Source organism: Sceloporus occidentalis, unplaced genomic scaffold (assembly GCF_023333645.1).
Source record: "Sceloporus occidentalis isolate IW3139 unplaced genomic scaffold, rSceOcc1.0.p SCAF_1, whole genome shotgun sequence".
NCBI lineage: Eukaryota > Metazoa > Chordata > Lepidosauria > Squamata > Phrynosomatidae > Sceloporus > Sceloporus occidentalis.
In genome coordinates, this window is record NW_028316981.1 from 105013102 (window position 1) to 105029194 (window position 16093).

At 39.4% G+C, this 16093-nt stretch overlaps 1 protein-coding gene across 3 annotated transcripts in view; it reads right to left on the reverse strand.

Annotated features, from left to right (window-relative positions):
- The window catches only part of PPP2R2B (protein phosphatase 2 regulatory subunit Bbeta), a 301992-nt gene that overhangs the window by 178506 nt on the left and 107393 nt on the right, over positions 1-16093 (reverse strand). Inside the window, exon 1 of one of the 3 annotated variants that reach the window (XM_089531390.1) lies at positions 15072-15120. The exons of the other annotated variants lie outside the window; for them this stretch is intronic. Coding sequence (XP_089387516.1) covers positions 15072-15099 — 28 coding nt within the window. The 5' untranslated portion in view covers positions 15100-15120. Of the gene's footprint in view, positions 1-15071; positions 15121-16093 lie in introns of those variants that run through there. 3 annotated transcript variants of the gene reach the window in all.

Below are 16093 nucleotides of genomic sequence, written 5' to 3' on the forward strand. Positions count from 1 at the left end.
GAGAACCTGGTGGGCTAACCCCCCCCCCCCCACACACACACACACAAATGCCACCAATGTCTCATAATCCCTTCCAGGATCTGCTGGGGCATTTTCACCAGATTTTTAGGCTCCACTGGGTCATTTTCAGCCCAGGGGAGGCCTTTCTTCAAAACAGGAAGTGACTGGAATTAGCTTCCAGCTTACTTCTAGTTTTAATCAGGGACTTTCTTCGGTCTAAATGGTTCCAGAGGGCCAAAATGTGGCATGAATGTCCCCTAGAGAATATTTGGAACAAAACCTTCTTTTAAAACATTTTTTTAAAGGAACAGTTTTGACTCCTGGGGGCCATATGCAGCCTTTGGGCTGCACTTTGTCCATCTAAAATGTGCAACAAAAGAGCAAAATAATCTACAACATGGTGAATGCTTCACTGAAACAAGGGGATGGGATGTTTTGCCTTCCATGTAAACTGATGACTCATACGTAATCAATGCAGCTGCACAATGTACTCTCCTTCATCTCTGGCAGTTTCTCAAATGAGATAACCTTCCACTGAATATTAAAATGTGACAAAAAAGACAGAGGACATTTGGAAACATCACATTTTAAAAAATAAAACACAGCTGAAATGATGCCTCCTTTCAAGTGAAAACAAAAAAAAACCCTCATTTTTGTAATAAAAGATCATGACATCATTTATACTTATCATTTATACAAAGATTATTGTTATTATTGTAAGATTGTTGCATGCAGTTACTAGTGGCAATGTCATGTTAATAAAAGTTTCTGTGCATTGCTTTGTACTCTTTGCATTGCCACCCTGACCACTTGAATATGGCAGCTCTGTCCTTTTTAAATGTACACCTGCTTTGGGGCATTTATATCCAGCTTTGGTGTTAGGGTTAGGATGGATCGCATCTTTAAAAAAGCTCTGGTGTCAGGGCATTTTTATGTAAGGTTGAAGGTGTGCATTTTCTGGGCTAAGTCTGAACATTCTGGATTCTTTTTGCTCCAGTTTTTAGCTCTGCAGCATTGCTTTGATACGGTTTCTGCCCAGTTTGGAGATGTGCATCATCTAAATGCCCTGCCTCCAAAGTGGTTTGAAATCACTTTATTTGGCCCATGTGTTTCACCCCACATTTTCAATAAGTAAGAAACCTTAATTTGTTTGTAATATAAGGGCTCATGTTTGGAGATCTGGAGAAAACACAATAAATCTTCTTAATTTGTTTGTAATGAGATTGTTTTTTAGCTCAGAATATTCTCTTTCACTCTGGTCAGACAATTTTATAATGTTGTCTGGTTTGTTTTTTAGAAACCATATATGATCTCGAACCAACTGCACTGGCTTTCAATCTACTTCCCAACTCAGTTCAAAGTTCTGACCTACAAGGCTGAAACATGGTTTCAGGTCAGGATATCTGAAAGACTGCCTCCTCCTACATAAACCCACCCAATCTTTACCAGTCCTCTGACATGTTCCATCACTCCAAGAAGCTAGGCTGGTGAGTATGCAAGACAGGGCTTTTTCTTAACTTTAGAACTCTCTCCCAAGGGAAAGCAGGCTGGCTTCATCTCCACTGAGCTTCTGGCAAGTAGCCAAAGTATGGTTTTTGATCTTCAAAACTGGTTTTTAACACTTTAAAAATATAAATCTATTTTTAAATATTTCAAATCTATTATACTGTACATTTCTTTAGGAGGTGTGATGAAAATCAATTCATGTAAACAAAGAAATAAACAAATAGGATGATTCAGAACTCACATCAGCCATGAATTTAGTAGATGGTGGTAAGCAAACTACAACTGTTTCAGTTTCAAATTCTCATTTGGAATTCTATGGGGCTGCTGTGTGTCTGTAATATATGGCATACAATGGAAAAAATATTCTAAAGCTAAACACAAAAACTGTTTACATTATGTTTTTATCTAGGTATCTCCTCGATGTTATTCTTCCTCAGTGCTAATTGGTATAATTACAATCCTTAGCAGTGCACTTTGGCCTCATTGCCCATTTGCTATAAATATTCTTGCTAGTGTTGCCTGATAGAAGTTAAATTCTGAAATGTGGATAAACCAGCATGGCCTCTGAAAATATAAAAGCTTGAGTATCAAGAACGGCAGCTCTGTTTCAAAGTACCGAGTCAGCTGCTTGAGAGAGTATCTTCTATTTAAGCAACAAAATGTATATCCCCTCCTTTATCAAAGAAACATTTTTAAACAAAATACTGTATTATTCTGGGGCTATTCTTAGATTTCCACATGCATTTCAATTCTCTGACAATTTCACAATATGATTTTCTCTGTGAGCCAAGTATCACACTTCCTCCTATCTGGTCTGGTTTAACATGGTCTGCTGGTCCTCCCATTCTCCCTCTGCCTTGGCACACATGACGCTCTGCATATCCTATCAACACCTTTCTTGTTTTCTCAGTACCGCTGAGATCTGCAAATCAGCCAGCCCTGAGAGTCTGAATTAAGTAACTATTTGGATTAGTCTGCTTTCCACACCTAATCATTCTATTTCATGGCTTTAAACACCTTTTCCCTATCATATTATATTATCTGCTTTTGACTTTTAATCCCTAGCAGAGTCTACCCAACACAAGAGACAATCTTACACGATCAACCCAGTCTTTATAGACCACATTAAAAAATATTATTTGTTCAGATTCCTAGATATTTCTCTCTGTCTTAAGACTAGGATAGCTGATGTTCATGAACAGGGAACAATCCCAATATCATCCAAGAAAAAAATCCCACACGCCACCAGCTGTTCTGAAGATATGATTCACAGATCTAACATACAGTGACATTTCATGGTCTCATTATGTGGTTCTTCCTTTTAATACAGAATAGCAGCATTATTGTACCCGCCTTTGAAACTAGCAGATCTAAGAGGGCATAGAAATAAAGAACAATTGCCCCAACCCAATTCATATTTCAGTCTTATTCAGACACCAAGTACAAGATGCATATCCTTTAGTACTAAATGCGCTCCATTGCAGGATGTTAGATACTATGCAGCAGCCGTATTTAGATTTAATAAGGGCAAGCTGCGCTGAATTAAAATGTGAATATGAATAGTACAATCAGTACCTTAAGTCTTCCATGTATACGGATATCCTGTTCATCTCATTTCAAAATGTTCTCACAGTAACCATTCCAATGTGGTGAGATTTTAAAATCTATAATTGAGTCACCAAAAGCAACACTATTAGGGTTTGATGCTAAGAAGAAAAGGAACAGCTGTGACTTCCTGCATTCAACATGCTACACAGTGTATGTTTTTATTAAGCAGTCCCATCCTATCCCCTTGCAGCACAAAATATACAGTCTCTGCAGTACAAATATGAGAATGGTTTGCAGCTTTCTTCTGCAGATAGTAATTTGTCTCAGAGCTTTTAAAGGAGAAGTGCTTGTTACATATACCAATGGTAGATTTCTTAATGAGATAGGCAAGCCATCCCACCCTATTTCTTCAAATACATGTTTCAACTATGTTCTTCTCCCGGGTGACAGAAAAATGAAGAAGAAATTAGGGCAGAACACTATTCTTCCTCATTCTCCCTCTATTGATCTTTTAAAATCATAAGTGGGTCATTTTTCAAAAGACTACAAATCCCTCAAGGACCCCATTATGGGTTTTTTAACAAAAAAAATCAGTTAACAAACTCTAGCATTTGTCCAGGACATAGCCAATATTAGTACAATTCTAACAAAATAAATCCCCACATAAAAGAACTTGGTATCATCTTAAACGGTCCTATTTTGTAAAGTGGAACAAAGTCTCACTGAGATCCCTAGGCATTACAGATGTGTGCCTTAAAATAAATATGCTGAGATGCTTAATCTGACCAAATCCAGCGAATCTGGACAAAGAGGGTATTTTTCTGCAACCAGAAAGTCAATATACAATATAGAGCATTTCTTTGGGAACAAAAAAAATTAAGTAAATAAAATAAGGGCCTGCTGTCTATCTCAAGAGGCTGTTGTTGCCAGGAGGGGGTCTTGCTTTCTTTTTAAACAGTCTATGGATGGTATTAAGAGACCACTCTCTCTGCCACATGTTGTTTCTTTTTGTTAAGATTTCACAAGAATGTCTCATTTTTCTTGAAGGCTTTCATGAATTCCTACCCTGTGCTCTTCACCAGCCAGGAATCAAAATGATTGAACAGCCATTGAGCTCTCCGTGGTGCTGAAACATGAGTTCCCAAGATTCAACTAGAAATTTAGTTTTTCGGTCATGAAATAGACTTAGAATGAGGGCTTATGTTACAGCAATTATCCTAAAAGGTTTAATAAAAATCAGCTGAATATATATTGGTAAAGAACCAGCTTCAGGACAGCCTGTTAATGGACTGCTTCTCATGGACATAAAGATAAAATGACTGTATCTGTGATGGGATTCACATGCACACACACACACCCCTGACATGTTATCCACTTGGGGTATGAGAGGATCCATGCATGTGACCTGACCAATTTCTATAATTATGTTAAACATTTTATATGATGGAAAGATAAAAGGATATGGTATATTGATGTACACATTATGCATACATGTTGTAGCAGCCATGCAATATTTCTACATTTCCACTGTATGAAAACTAATATCTGAAGCCTACTAAAATAAGAGATGTCCATTTAAGTGCTTGAGTCAACTTATTTTAGTGCATTCTAATAAGCCATTACATTAGAAATGAAAGCATGGACCTGGCATTTCCTGGCATCCACAAGATAACAATATTGCACATAGGAAGTGAAATATTTGTTATGTTCTTATGAATTTATTTAACCAAGCATTTATTTTGACTAACAATGATGTTTTTCTATGCAATCACATACATGAGGGATATCACATGAAAGCAGTAAGTGGCTGATTAGCATGTGGAAGCATGCCCTAGTTTTCACCATATGACACTTTAGAAATGGAACCTATTATGTAACAAACCTCTAAAGGCAAACATCCAGTGAGTTTCCTTCCTTCATAAAATAATGCTATAAAATAAAGCTGATTTAATTGAAATACTTATTTCCCATGTGAAGCTTTATGCCATGTGGGAGCAATTTGTCTAGCGAAACCATTCTTTGGGCTAGTAATTAGGTATGGCAAACACCATCAAAAAATGATGACTACTTAGTTTTGCGCACATGAGGTCAACTGCCATTCTTATTATGGACAAATTTTCATTTTTCATTTTGAAAAGCTACTGCATCTTACTACTTTCTTTTTGTTGACAGATATTCTTCCACCAGTTCTTTTATATCAGTGGAATGCCCCTACGATGATATAGAAAAGTAGATTCTTATTTCTTTACAGTGATATACTATAGGCAGTTGAGGCATTTATACAGAATCCATTACTCCCAACACATTATTTTCCAAAGAAAACAATCCCATGTACAGTGGGTGGTAGAAGGAGGAAGATATGGGAAACATGAACAGATCTCTCCCATTCCTTGTAATGGAACTATAACACAGCAAACCCTTGGGGCTGAGGGGGGGGGGGGGGAGAAGAAGGAAAGCAGAGGGTTCTTCCATCAAGCCCTATGGGGAACCCTGCCTGTGGAGGTACTGCACCTGCATAGACAGATCACACCAATTTTATTTCTTTATCTGTAATGAATTTCTATGGCTTTGGGCTTTAGAAGCACAGAATACCATCTGTGACAGCAGATTGCTGCAGGATTTAGCTAATAATAGCTGCTGGTATATACTTCTTATTTCCAAATGAGGAGCATGAGTGAGGAACAGACAAGCAGATGGGTGGAAATAATGTACTGGATGACTTGCTGCCAATAAGATGATGTACACCCATCCCATCATAAAAAACAAAATGAAAAATACCATATAAAAATCAAAAGCAGCACCTCTCTGGAATTAATCATACCTTTCAGCTACCAAGAAGTTGCTTTTATAAAAAGAACTGAAGACCTATTTGCACCTTATGATTCCAACCAAATACTGTACAACAAATCCAAAATCCACAAAACAACAATACCTTTACTGTGCCAATCAAAAAGCACAAAATACATCATACAAGCTTTAAAGGCTTCACTGGCCTCTTTCATCAGGCAAATATGCTAAAACTCCTACAGAAGAAGAAAAGGGGTGATGTTAGAGTCACAGGCCTACATTTGTCTCAGACATTACTTCTGCTGTCAGTTAAGATGATCTGGAGGGATATCGATGCTGGCAGAGATCTCTCCCCTTCTTGACCATGTGGAGATCGCGGACAAAAAGCAGTAAAACACAGGCAATAGACGTTTGGCTGTTGTACAGGTAAAACTTGCCAACTGTAGTTCAAGTGACATGTTTTACCCAAATATTACTTAAAAGTTTTTCCAGATATAACAGTACAGAGACTGTACTGGGAAAGTCAATTTTCTCTGCTTAAGAAGTAATTAGCCTCACATGGGACAGAGACTGCTTGGATCTCAATGGAAGTTATTTTGCTGCTGCTAATAGTTTGGAAATTTTATTACTTGTGTTTTACTGCCCTTTGTCCCTAGTCCCCACATAGCCAAGAAGGGGAGTGGCATCTGCCTGCATTGAGGTCCCCCTAGGCCATCTTAACTGACAACAAAAGAACATCTTAAGACAAAATGTAGTCCTGTGACTCTAACATAGGCATTTTTTTCTTCTTCTCCTGTATGATTTTTAACATTATTGCCACATAAAGAAGCCAATAAAGCTTTGAAAACTTGCATGGTGTTTTTTCTGCATTTTGGTTAGCCAATAAAAGCTTTTTATTGGCTCTTTTGTGGATCTTTTGTTTTATATTCCTGCATGGCTAACATGGTTACTCCTCCATATGCAACCAAATAACATAAGACACCTGGACAGAATCTTAGAAGGTCAGTTGCTTCTGCATGACAAAAAGGCATGTCACAGCCACAGGCTGGTTGTTCACTCATAGTTGAAGCTTACTGTAATGTACATATCCACCCTCTGAAATTAAAGTTGCCATTAGAGGATTAAGTCTGTAGATGTTATTGAACAAAGCAATAAAAGAGGCAAGTAAGGCCTTTTGATGGGAAAAGTTAATCAGCAAGAATGCAGGCGCTCCTAATCTAGTCCAAGGCGCGTTACAGACCGCCGAAAAGTGGCAGCCTGCACCCACCCCTTTCCCTGCCGGATCAGGACCTCAGCGGCCACAGCAGCAGCTGCTGAGGCCCTGATCGGCCACTTTCCAGGCCGCGGGGAAGCGGCAAAAGGCCGCTTCCCTGAGGCCTGGAAAGGGGTGTCCTTGGGGCTTCCAGCCCCAAGGACACCCCGCGGCGGCGGGGAGGAGGAGAAAGGGGCCGCTTGGCCCCTTTCTCTTCTGCGTCGCTGGGCGCAGCCATCTAAACACATGTCTCCATTGAAAAGAACAGGACTTAAGGTTCCTGCCATGGCTAGTCACGAGGAGGATTCAGAGGATGACGAGGAGGACTTGACCCCTCAGGTGCAGGGGGGGCCTGAGGCTGAAGCAGGTCCCAGCTCTGCTCTCCCAGAGTTGGCTCAGCCAGGCCCTAGCCCTGTTGTATCACCTCCAGTGGATCCTGTGGCTCAGCAGCCCAGCCTTCCCCTAGCAGAGGTTCCAGACATGGAAGACATAGAGGAGCAAGATCCTGAGGTACCTACCTTCAGCCAAAGAAGGACTGAAAGGGCGGGCCTTCGGTGTTCCCGAAGCTTAGCCGAGAAATGTTCATTTATCACCCATCAGCTGCGATAAGGAGCTGGCCTGATATAAACACCTGGCAGATGCCGAGCTTCTTTGTCAGAGTCTATCTGCATTCCTTTGGTGAAAGCTGCTCTTTCTGACTCCCTCGGACTTTGTTGCTGGACTCCTTGCTTCCTTGACCTCAGACAGACCTAGACCTCTTGACCTTGGACTGGACTCTGGAACCCTGGACTGGCTTTTGGTTTTGTTCCATTGGACACTGGACTGGTATTTTCATTTCAGAACAGTTTCTTTGCTGCTATAAAGCCTTGCTTTTGTTTACCTTTGCCTGGCACATTCTTATCAGCTGTCCATTGGCAGCTTTCCCGGACAGTCCCACGGTTTTGGCTATCCATGGCGGGGAGGGGGTCTGGAACGGATCCCCCATGGATAGCAAGGGACTGCTGTACTGTATCTGTACTGTAAAACCCAGATCATAAAGCCCTTCTTAACAAAATGGAGAAAGTAAAAGTAACTTTTTAACATACAGTATTAATAGTTTTTTGTGGCTTTTTCGGGCTATGTGGCCGTTTTCTAGAACTATTTGTTCCTGATATTTTGCCAGCATCTCTAGCTGACATCTTCAGAGATTTCTGAAGATGCCAGCCACAGATGCTGATGAAAATCAGGAAAACTCTTCTAGAACATGGCCACATAGCCCAAAAAACCACAAAAAACTATGGATGCCAGCCATGAAAGCCTTCGACTTCACATACAATATTAAAATTCTTGGATGAGTATTTTAAACAAAGCCAAAAGTGACAGCAACCTACAATATGAAATAAATGCAGGTATGAGTAATCTGAGGAGGATCATACTACTATGATACAGATGCCATCTGTAATATCAATCAACTGTATACAAATCAAGATGAACAAGTACTTATTAATTACTCTAGTTAATTTATTTTAAAATTTAGAATTGCATAATTGTTAAAAATACAAACTATATTGAGCACGCTATTGGAGACAAAAGTCCCTCCCCCTACTTCCCTCCCTCTCTTCTTCCTTCCTTCCTTCCTGCCTTCCTTCCTTCCCTTATCCCGCTCTCCTTCCCTCCCTTTCTGCTTACCTGCTTTCTCCGAGGCTTCTGCCCCGGTTTGGCTGTGGGGGCAGAGTCTGACGGGGCCAGGACCAGAGTCGAGGCTTGAGTCTTATGGATTTTTGTATCCGCGGGGAGTCCGGAACGGATCACCCACGTATACCAAGGGCCTACCATACCATTAACATTTTAAAATATGGCATTTGTGAAAATATGATACAACAAAGGCTTGCCCCAAGACACTGTGGACTTTGGCTGGAATGTTGTTGGTGAATTACAATTAGAATAGACCTCTGTAATCAGATGTTGAAAGGTGAGTTAACACTAACTCAATGGGTTTCCTCTAGTCAGAGGTAACGATAGCATTTAGACCTTTGTAACTATGAAGTAAAAAAAGCCTTTTATAGACAGAATTCACATTTTCAAAGAAATCAAACTTCACTCAGCTATTTTCTAAATATCCATTTCTTTTCTTGATGGATATTGATTAAACTGTATTTTTGAAGGCAAACTTCAGTAAAGGAACTTGCCTTGTCACGATGCAGCTGCAAAACAACCTGGGCATAAGAAACAGTATGTTAGACTTAGGTCCTGCCTACTTGAAACCAAAACTAACTCTACTGAAACAAGTCATGGCAAGTTCCTCACTTGTGGCAACTTACTATTAACTGTTCTGGCAGCTGGTTTTGCCTGTCCAAACAAAAAAAAATGACAAGACAAAGTTGAGGCGACAAATGCTTGCATCACTAACAATAATGCATGATGCATTTTGATGGCTAGCTCTTTTGTCCATTTGGGAAATCAGTATGGAAGGCAACTTGCAGCAGGGTTTTTTGTTTTGTTTTCTGCCATGTATTTGCTTTTCCAACTAACAGTCTGATTCTGCTATCATTCTGGGGCACAAATTCCCAGCAGAGCAAACAAATATAGGGCCTGGTAAAAGGTCAGTTTTCTACTCTTCCAGGTCACAAGCAAGTTCATGAATACAACAGCTACATTCTCCCCTTGCACAGAACTGCATACATTACAATCACAGGCCAAAAGATTTATCACGGTGCTAGTTTCAGTCACACAGTCACTAGCTAAAGCTGTAGAAAACAAGATTTGTAACAGACGTTTCACTACAATGGCCTGAACATACACCACTGGCCATGAAGCAGTATGGGTGACAGCTAGAGTAAAGCCTGATGTACTGTGCACTTTACAGTTGTGCACTTTACTCTAGAAAAGCAAAGTAGGCCATAGTGTGCCTTCCCAGTAGGGTTGTATTAGGTCCTACTAGCTTGTTAGAAGCATGATGTATTGGTTTGAGTGTTGGGCTAAGACTCTGGGGAGACCAGGATTCAAACCCCTGCTTGGCCACGGAAACCCACTGACTGATATTGGGGAAGTCACACTCTTTCAGCCTCAGAGGAAGACAAGGCAACACCCCACTCCCGAACAAACCTTGCCAAGTAAACCTCATGATAAACCTATCACAGGGTTTTCTTGCCAAGGTTTATTCAGAAGGGGGCTGCCTTTGCCTTCATTCACCTAGTGTTAGTCATAAGTCAGAAACTATTTGAAGGCACATGACAACAACAAGCTTGTTTGAAAGAAAACACCAACCTGGGTCTCCAGGACAGAGCCAGAAACAACATTCTGCCTAGAAGGTTATTTGGAAAGAGACAAAAAGGCATATTGTAAACTGTTCACCTGTAATTCTTCCTTAACAAAATATAAAATTGGAATGACTAACCTGGCACTTGCAACTTTGTTGTGCCAGTAAGAAAGCTGCCTAAATTAGCAAGAGCATAATTTGTCACATAGCTAAGATCTTTCAAACAATTAACTATTGCCAGTAGAATTCTCTGGGTACATGGGCTGATGCTATGATGTCCTCCACACATGTACACATACATGTGCATGTGTGTGAGTGAGTGCACATGTGCACACACAAACATACTAACATGCATAATGTCCAAGTGCCCAACACCCGTGTAATTCAATCATATGTGTGTTTACTCAGAATTAAGCTCATTTTTGTTCATCAGAGTAGTATCTAAAGAATTACAAATGTTTCCTTGATTCAAAGGAAGTGGTCATCATTATTTAGACAGGAACACTCTATGGGATTTTGGCTGTTGCCAAACCAATAAGACCCTGAGTATGTGCATTATTTACATTCTCCAGCTGAGAGACCTTCCAAATTGCTCTTCAAGACCAAAGATAATAACAAGCAGACATCTGGCATTCCATTTCTTTGCTAGCCAGAAATGTCCAGTAGGGAACAGGCCATAAAAAAGCACTGCTCTGTAATTAAAGGTTCTGCCAGTCTATTGCATTCTCCAGTAAGTCAGGTTAAGAAGCATACAGAGCATCATATTCATCCTGCCCTTGTCTTATATCTTCAATGCAGGTACATATCTGCAATACTAAATTTGCTTCCACCAGTAGCATGACAAAATTCTAACTTGGGCTTGAATGTACAGTCGTTCCTCCCAATTCATGGGGGATCATTCTGGACTCCCCCCCCCCAACATGCAAATCCGAAAAATCACATATATCCAAATCCCATTGATTTGAATGGTGGTGCACGCCATTTTGTCCTTCCTTGTTTGCTGTCTGTGAATGATGAGATTGCAGACTCCAAGTCTGCTAATCAGAAGGGACGACTGTATTTGAAATTTTAGTGCAAGTATACCTTAAAGACACAAGATCCTGTTTCATCTTGGAAGCTAAGCAGGGTCAGCCCTGATTAGTACTTGGATGGCCAATGAACCCCAAGTGCTGTATTTGAGAAGAAGGAAATGGCAAAATCACCTATGAAATTCATGGGGTCACCATAAGTCAACAGGCGACTTGAAGGCAAATCGAAACACACATGTCCATGCTAGAATCTTGACAGGTCTAAGGCTATAGAATCCCAAGAACTGGTATATTAGTATAACAAGAGCCATCAGATCTGACCATGAAGATCTAAGTCTCAACTTATATCACCTTGGATAACTGGAACACACTCTTTGTCCAATATGCTCTATTTCTAAAGATTGTTCAGAAACATCCAGTGCTTGAGAACTGTGCTGTAAGGCTGTTGACCAGGATGTAACAGGAAACATGGAAACTGCAGGTGAAGCTAGTCAGTTGATATAAAGGCACAACTGATACTGCTGACAATGAGCTATACAATCTCTAAATGGGTTGGGATTTAGTTACCTGAAAAAATACTTTATATTTATGCCTGAATTTTGAGATTTTCCAGGGAAGCCCTCTCTGTTCCGCCAACTTCTGATGCACATTTAGCAAAAATGCAACTGAAGACCTTCTGTGGAACTCCTTGCCAAGAAAGCACATAGAGTTTCCTGTTGATATCCTTCTTGCTGCTAAAATCTAGCAGGAGAAACTCCTTTTTAAACTGAGAAGGCTTTACTGCCCTGAGATGATTCACTCTTTACTCTCAGTGTTGCATTTTAATATGCATTTTAATGTACATTTTAACATGTTTTAAACTGGCTATCTTATTTAATTGTTACACTGATCTATATTACTGTTTTTCATATTCATCGTTATGTTAATTGATATTTACTCTCATTATTTTACTAAACTTTGTGAGCCACCCTGAGAACAATATATGCAAAGGTGGGATACAAATTTAACAAATACTTTGGATGAAACTTTTAGAAGCATGATTGATTTGCAACTAGATACTGGATCATTACTGTGATTTTAACAAGCTTAATAGTTCAAACATAACTGTATTTGTTATCATGTTGGCAAAAGAAAGTTTTTGGGTTACTGTTCCTTGGAAATGTTACTTTGCTGTCATCTACTAATGAACCTATCTGTTTAACAGACTAAACTAAACAAGGTAGGCTGTTTCACATTCCAAATATTTCCCATTCTTAATTATACACACTTCCTAAATAATTATCTACCTCTACCAAATGAACTATCTAATGATACTTTGCCATCAACATCTCTATCAGTTATCTAATACTGAATCATCAATCTATGATTTTCTGTGCTTGTCAAAATACCTTGTAGGATTCTTTACTGCCTATAGTCGATGAGACAATTTAATGTTGTCAGTATGAAAACTAATGTAAAACTATGCTGTAAGAAGAGAAAGACATGCCCATTTTAATTGATGGCAATATTCCTTCCACATCTCCAGTGTGATGATTATTTTAAAGAGATGTTGCAAATAATATCAACCCTTCCCTTACATTCTGTACCTAACCATGTGTATGATGCAAGATGTTACTGTATTCAATACAATAAATTTATATTTTTGTTGAGCTGTCCAACCATATATAAATTCATGCACTTCCAATATCTGAAACTGTTATTCCACTGACAAACTAGACATCAGGGAGATAAATGTATTTATCTCCATTAACATTTTATTGTTATTCAGAGACTACAGACACAGACCAAACTAAGCATAGGAAAGTTGCAGTAATATGTTCAGAGATTCAGAAGGCTCCATTAATAGCTGAGCTTTATGACTGTAGAGAGGCCAGCCCAAATGCTGTAAAACAAAAATCAAATTGAGAAGTTTGCTGTCATTAAGGATAAAACCATTCTTTGGTTATCTTTTTGTTCAAGACACTTGCCCTTCCATGGGAATTACTGCTGCTTCAAAGTTTGTGCCTATGGCCTGCTATCTAAACAATCACTTTGTTATACCAGCGTGGGGAACAAAATGATTAAAGGGACAATTATGCCAATAAATGCTCTGGAACAGAGGAAAATCTAAAGGGCAGATTCCAAAAGTGGCATGATCTTGGCGAGCATGCTAAAAGAACAGCTTGAGGGCTTGTAAAAATGATATGCAGGTACCCAAAAGCTATTAGACACTATTTGTTTAGCTGAATTCATAATGCCTCTCAGCTTTACACACCACATGTGCCTCTGATGTGTCTGTAAGAAGAGATAATATTTTAAAAATAAAATACAAAATAAACTTTATAGCGTAGAGCCAAGGGTGAGAATGAATTGAATAAATGCAGGTGAAGAAAATTCAGTAGCTCCAAGACTTCATAAAAATATATTTTTTAAAAAAACAATCAAAAAGGCAAACAGTCTGTAGCCTTTACTGAACTTCAGTCTCAGAGACAATCTAAGATTTCCTTCTCACTTGAAATCAATTCATAATCTATTCTCAAGTCTCTCAGATGGATGCTGAACTATCTTTTCACCTCCTCTTGACTTCAGGTAGCTGTTAAGTTGTTACAATCATTACAAATGCCAAGCATTTTGATAAATAAGGCAACATACCTCCAGACTGGAATTTTAACCACTCAAACCTGCAAACAATGGTTAATGTATAACATACAGTGTCAGCTTCTGATTTTAAGTACCAGTAAGTACTGACACAACTAGGAACTTAACAAGAAACTCCCATTTGCATTCAATTGTTTTACATTACCTGCATGTATAGGCACATGGAGAGGGAAAGGGGCACACAGCAGGACTGGAAGGGATACACCTCTTCTCCCCCTGAAATGTCCCCAAGTTTGCAATTTAGGGATGGGCAAGGTATTGCCCTGAGGCATCATGCAAACCCCCATAAAGATGTTTTGGTTGCCCCAAATGATAGGACCTCCCTTTCATTGGCAAAAATAAGAAAAAGTTCCTCTCTTGGATGTCATCAGATTTGCTTTTTAAACAGATTTTAGCCATGGCCTAAATCAGGCCGTGATCCCCCCTCAAATAGCCTCTGGAGTTGCTGAATTTGTAAACCCCTGTTGTAGTTAAAGAAAATTGGAAGACCAAGCTTCACACTACTCATTCACACAAATCTTTGAAACGAGACTTATCTGATGACAAAAGGGACAATTTGCAAATATGTTTTCATGCACAACCTCCCCTGAAAATAATGGTCGCTGACCCTCCCATTGGGCACTGAAAAGAGCCCATGGGATGGGATAAGAAGCAGGAACAGATAGGGTGGAACAGAACAGAAGCCCCCAAAAAACCAGTCTGAAAATTCACATGACTGGGATTGTTTGCCTTTCAGCCATTGCCCCTGCATTTCCATGGTCTTCTTCACAAAAGCAAGGCCTTGAAATATCAGCTGGTATTTCTTCAAGCACAAGACAGAAACCAAATTCCACCACAATATTATATCCACATAGGTATTTCATAATTCTTTCTCAAGATGTATATTAGACATGCAGAAAAATGAAGATTGGAAATCTCCCCCCCCCCCAAAAAAAAAAAGCCAATTTTCTTGCATTTCACAATGCAGATCTTTGCCCCCACCTTTGGTATATTTCACATTGCCACAGGTACACAATGTGTTATTGGTGATAACAAAAGAAGGGAATGGGATACACATATCATGTGAATAACTGACCTGTCTTGCCCCTGCAGTTCAGGCACATCTGAGAGTTTGTGAGCTGCTGCATTATTTGTACATCTTGTAATAAAGCCTCCTTGGCAATGCTCTTTTCCCTCCGTCTTTAATTTTATGCAGAGGTTTGACCAGTGCTCTATAGGATTCTGGGCACAGGAAACCTCCTGGGGGTTGTCATGGCAACAAACTAGTACTACAGGTTGCTGTCCATTGAAGGATGTTTGAGACAAATTACTTGTACACACACACACTGGTTGCAGCAGCAGAAGCTAGCCAACAAAAGCCAACAAAGACAATATTTCTATTAAAGCTGCATTTGCTGCCCAAAGTGACAGGAAGGGAGAGGAACCAAATTACAGCAAAGCTTGTTTTTTCTTCAGCTATATCCAAAAATTACTTTAAAGGAAGAAGAAATATATTTTTTGTAAGACAAAAGAAGCATCCCGCGATAACCAATTCTTTTGTAGAAATGTTTATAAATGTTGCCCATGGGGATTACATGTATGCCCAGGGTTCAGAAACAACAATGGGAAAATTAAAAATATCCATGTTTTTAGCATAACCCAGTAGTAAGAGGATATGCTACATTACTTTTGGTGTAGCAACAGCAATGCTTTGGAAAACAGCATAACTATAATAACACTGCTAGTAAGAATTCAAAATCATAGCTATGTTAGTATGGATCAGCACGCAAAGGAATCTTCCAGCACCTTTGAAACTAACTGAAAGAAATTGGTAGCATAAGCTTTCATAGACTCAAGTTCACTTTATCAGATGCATGGAGTGAAGTGCCTATGAACAGATCTTTATAGCTATGCATGAGCAGGTTAAAAGTGTATGTTCCTGCATGGCAGGGGGTTGGACTGCATAGCTCTTGCAGTCTTTTCTAACTCTATGATTTTATGATTCTATGATTCTAAGTGGGATAGAAATAGAAATGGAGAAACTTGTGAGTATGGTGATGAGGTGACAAGTTCAGTTTTAATTTAATTATAGTCATTGTGGGACAAAGGCAGGAGAAA